The sequence below is a fragment of the Pteropus alecto genome, unplaced genomic scaffold, assembly GCF_000325575.1.
Source record: "Pteropus alecto unplaced genomic scaffold, ASM32557v1 scaffold555, whole genome shotgun sequence".
NCBI classification, from domain to species: Eukaryota; Metazoa; Chordata; class Mammalia; order Chiroptera; family Pteropodidae; genus Pteropus; species Pteropus alecto.
Window position 1 is genome coordinate 709,144 of NW_006436809.1, and position 3,096 is coordinate 712,239.

Genomic DNA, 3,096 nt, shown 5'->3' on the forward strand with positions numbered 1-3,096 from the left:
AGGAATGCCTACGAATCATCAACAACAGAGCACATTGGTCCATGAGAAGATGACAAGAGCTTTATCAATGCCTACAGAACGAGGACAACAAGGCACATTGGACCATGAGAAGAACACTAGCGCTCCGGCAATTTCCACAAAACATATACAACACAGCACATCGGCTCACGAGAAGATCACAAGGGTCCCAGCAATGACTACAGAACATGAACTACCGAGCACATCAACCCATGAGATGATCACAAAAACCCCAGAAACTCCTGCGGGACATGGACAACAGAGCAGCATATCAGCTCATGAGAGGATCACAAACACCCCAGCGATGCCTCCGGAACATACATCAGCAAGAGGAGAAGATCACACGGGCCCCATCAACACCGAATGAACATGAACAACTAAGCACATCAGCTCATGAGAGGATCACAAAGACCCCAGCGATGCCTCCGGAACATACATCAGCAAGAGGAGATCACACGGGCCCCATCAACACCTAATGAACATGAACAACTGAGCACATCAGCTCATGAGAGGATCACAAACACCCCAGCGATGCCTCCGGAACATACATCAGCAAGAGGAGAAGATCACACGGGCCCCATCAACACCGAATGAACATGAACAACTAAGCACATCAGCTCATGAGAGGATCACAAACACCCCAGCGATGCCTCCGGAACATACATCAGCAAGAGGAGAAGATCACACGGGCCCCATCAACACCGAATGAACATGAACAACTAAGCACATCAGCTCATGAGAGGATCACAAACACCCCAGCGATGCCTCCGGAACATACATCAGCAAGAGGAGAAGATCACACGGGCCCCATCAACACCGAATGAACATGAACAACTAAGCACATCAGCTCATGAGAGGATCACAAACACCCCAGCGATGCCTCCGGAACATACATCAGCAAGAGGAGAAGATCACACGGGCCCCATCAACACCGAATGAACATGAACAACTAAGCACATCAGCTCATGAGAGGATCACAAACACCCCAGCGATGCCTCCGGAACATACATCAGCAAGAGGAGAAGATCACACGGGCCCCATCAACACCGAATGAACATGAACAACTAAGCACATCAGCTCATGAGAGGATCACAAACACCCCAGCGATGCCTCCGGAACATACATCAGCAAGAGGAGAAGATCACACGGGCCCCATCAACACCGAATGAACATGAACAACTAAGCACATCAGCTCATGAGAGGATCACAAACACCCCAGCGATGCCTACGGAACATACATCAGCAGAGGAGAAGATCACACGGGCCCCATCAACACCTAATGAACATGAACAACTGAGCACATCAGCTCATGAGAGCATCACAAAGACCCCAGCGATGCCTCCGGAACATACATCAGCAGAGGAGAAGATCACACGGGCCCCATCAACACCTAATGAACATGAACAACTGAGCACATCAGCTCATGAGAGCATCACAAAGACCCCAGCGATGCCTACGGAACATACATCAGCAGAGGAGAAGATCACACGGGCCCCATCAACACCTAATGAACATGAACAACTGAGCACATCAGCTCATGAGAGCATCACAAGATCCCTATCATTGCAGAGCACATCGGTCCTTTCGAAGATGACAAGAGATTCGAGTAAGACTACAAAATACCTATCAGAAACCATCGCAACCACAGAAGAAACATCAAAATCCTCAGAAAAGCCTATAGTATACACAAAGAAGATCACATCTACCAAAAGAAGGACCACACCAATAAAAATCTCAATAAAGCCCACAGAAAACCCTACAAGAAATATAGAAACCACAGAGACTATGAAATCTCTAGTCAAGCTCACAGGAGACAAATCTATCTCTACTTCCTTTCCAAATAAAACTGCGGTTACTCATCAGGTGGCAGTTGGTTCTTTTACACCCACATCCAGCATGGAGCTCAATTCTATCATGTCAGAAGCCCCATACCAGAACAAAGGTGGCTTTCAGGGAGGTCTCCCTGTTGGAGTGGCAGGGGAGAATGGTTCATTTCCTGTGTGGGCCATAGTTATTGTGGTCCTGGTGGCAGTGATACTCTTTCAGATGTGTCTTGGCCTGATCTTTTTGGTAAGGAACAGGGATGCTTCAGAAAATGAACCCATGGGATAGGGCATTGAGAAAAGGTTACGGATCAGAGCTAGAGGGAATAATGAGACTACGAGAAGAGATATAGTGGGGATGGGGATACCGATAGAGGGGTAGTGGTGGTAAAAACTGTGGGGAAAGACAATAGATCCATGGGACATGAAAAGTAGAATTGGAGGGAAGGCTGTGGGCTGAGGAAAAGGATGCAGAGGAAGGAAAATTTGAAGGTTGGAGATAGTGTCTGGGATATGAGATTAGGGGATATGAGGACAAGACAAATAGGGCAGAGGAAAGAATTGGAGGTGAGGTCTAGAACTCTGTATTGAATCTGGGGCTGCAATAAGGATCAAGTTTGGATGGAATCTTGGGAAAAGAGCAACATAAGATCTGGATCAGGGAAAATAGAACCAAAGGACCTGGGATAAGGGTGTTGAGGAAGCAAATGACGTGATAGACGGTACTCAGTTCTCTTTTCTCCTCCCAATCACAGGTCTCCTATATGGCGCGAACACGCCGTACACTGTTCCACAACACTGAGGACAATGACCCAGAAGATAATGTGGGTCCCAATTCTTACCCAGTCTACTCGATGGAGCAGCAGACTCTTGGTGTGGGCCAGACCTCTTCCTCACAATGATCTTTCAGAGAGTGCCCACCTCCAGCTCTTCCTTGCTCTATCCCTTTCCTGGATGAGGAATTAGACGCACAATTCCTATTTCCTTGACTCTAGGAAGGGCAAAGTACTGACAGTTGACAGCATCAACCCTTCATCTGCTGTGTCGTTATTAAAACTGGTCAAGGAATGAGATGATAAGCAAGAAAGATGTGAGTTTGGGGAATAGAAAAGAAGGAATGAGTAAAGCAAGCAAGTGTTCTCTCTAGAAGATGATGATCTGAGAATGAAAAGATGTTTGATGGACACATGGGGTAGGGACCAATACAAGACACTGAGTCCTGATGGGGGCAGCATGGCTAACGGAAGCTTGGGAA

At 47.3% G+C, this 3,096-nt stretch overlaps 1 protein-coding gene across 1 annotated transcript in view; it reads left to right on the plus strand.

The window, feature by feature from the left end:
• MUCL3 (mucin like 3) overlaps positions 1–2,743 on the plus strand; it is a 9,357-nt gene extending 6,614 nt beyond the window's left edge. Inside the window, exons 3-5 of the mRNA XM_025048068.1 lie at positions 1,008–1,167; positions 1,238–2,088; positions 2,597–2,743. Coding sequence (XP_024903836.1) covers positions 1,008–1,167; positions 1,238–2,088; positions 2,597–2,743 — 1,158 coding nt within the window. The remainder of the gene's footprint in view (positions 1–1,007; positions 1,168–1,237; positions 2,089–2,596) is intronic.
• The last annotated feature ends 353 nt before the right edge of the window (positions 2,744–3,096 follow it).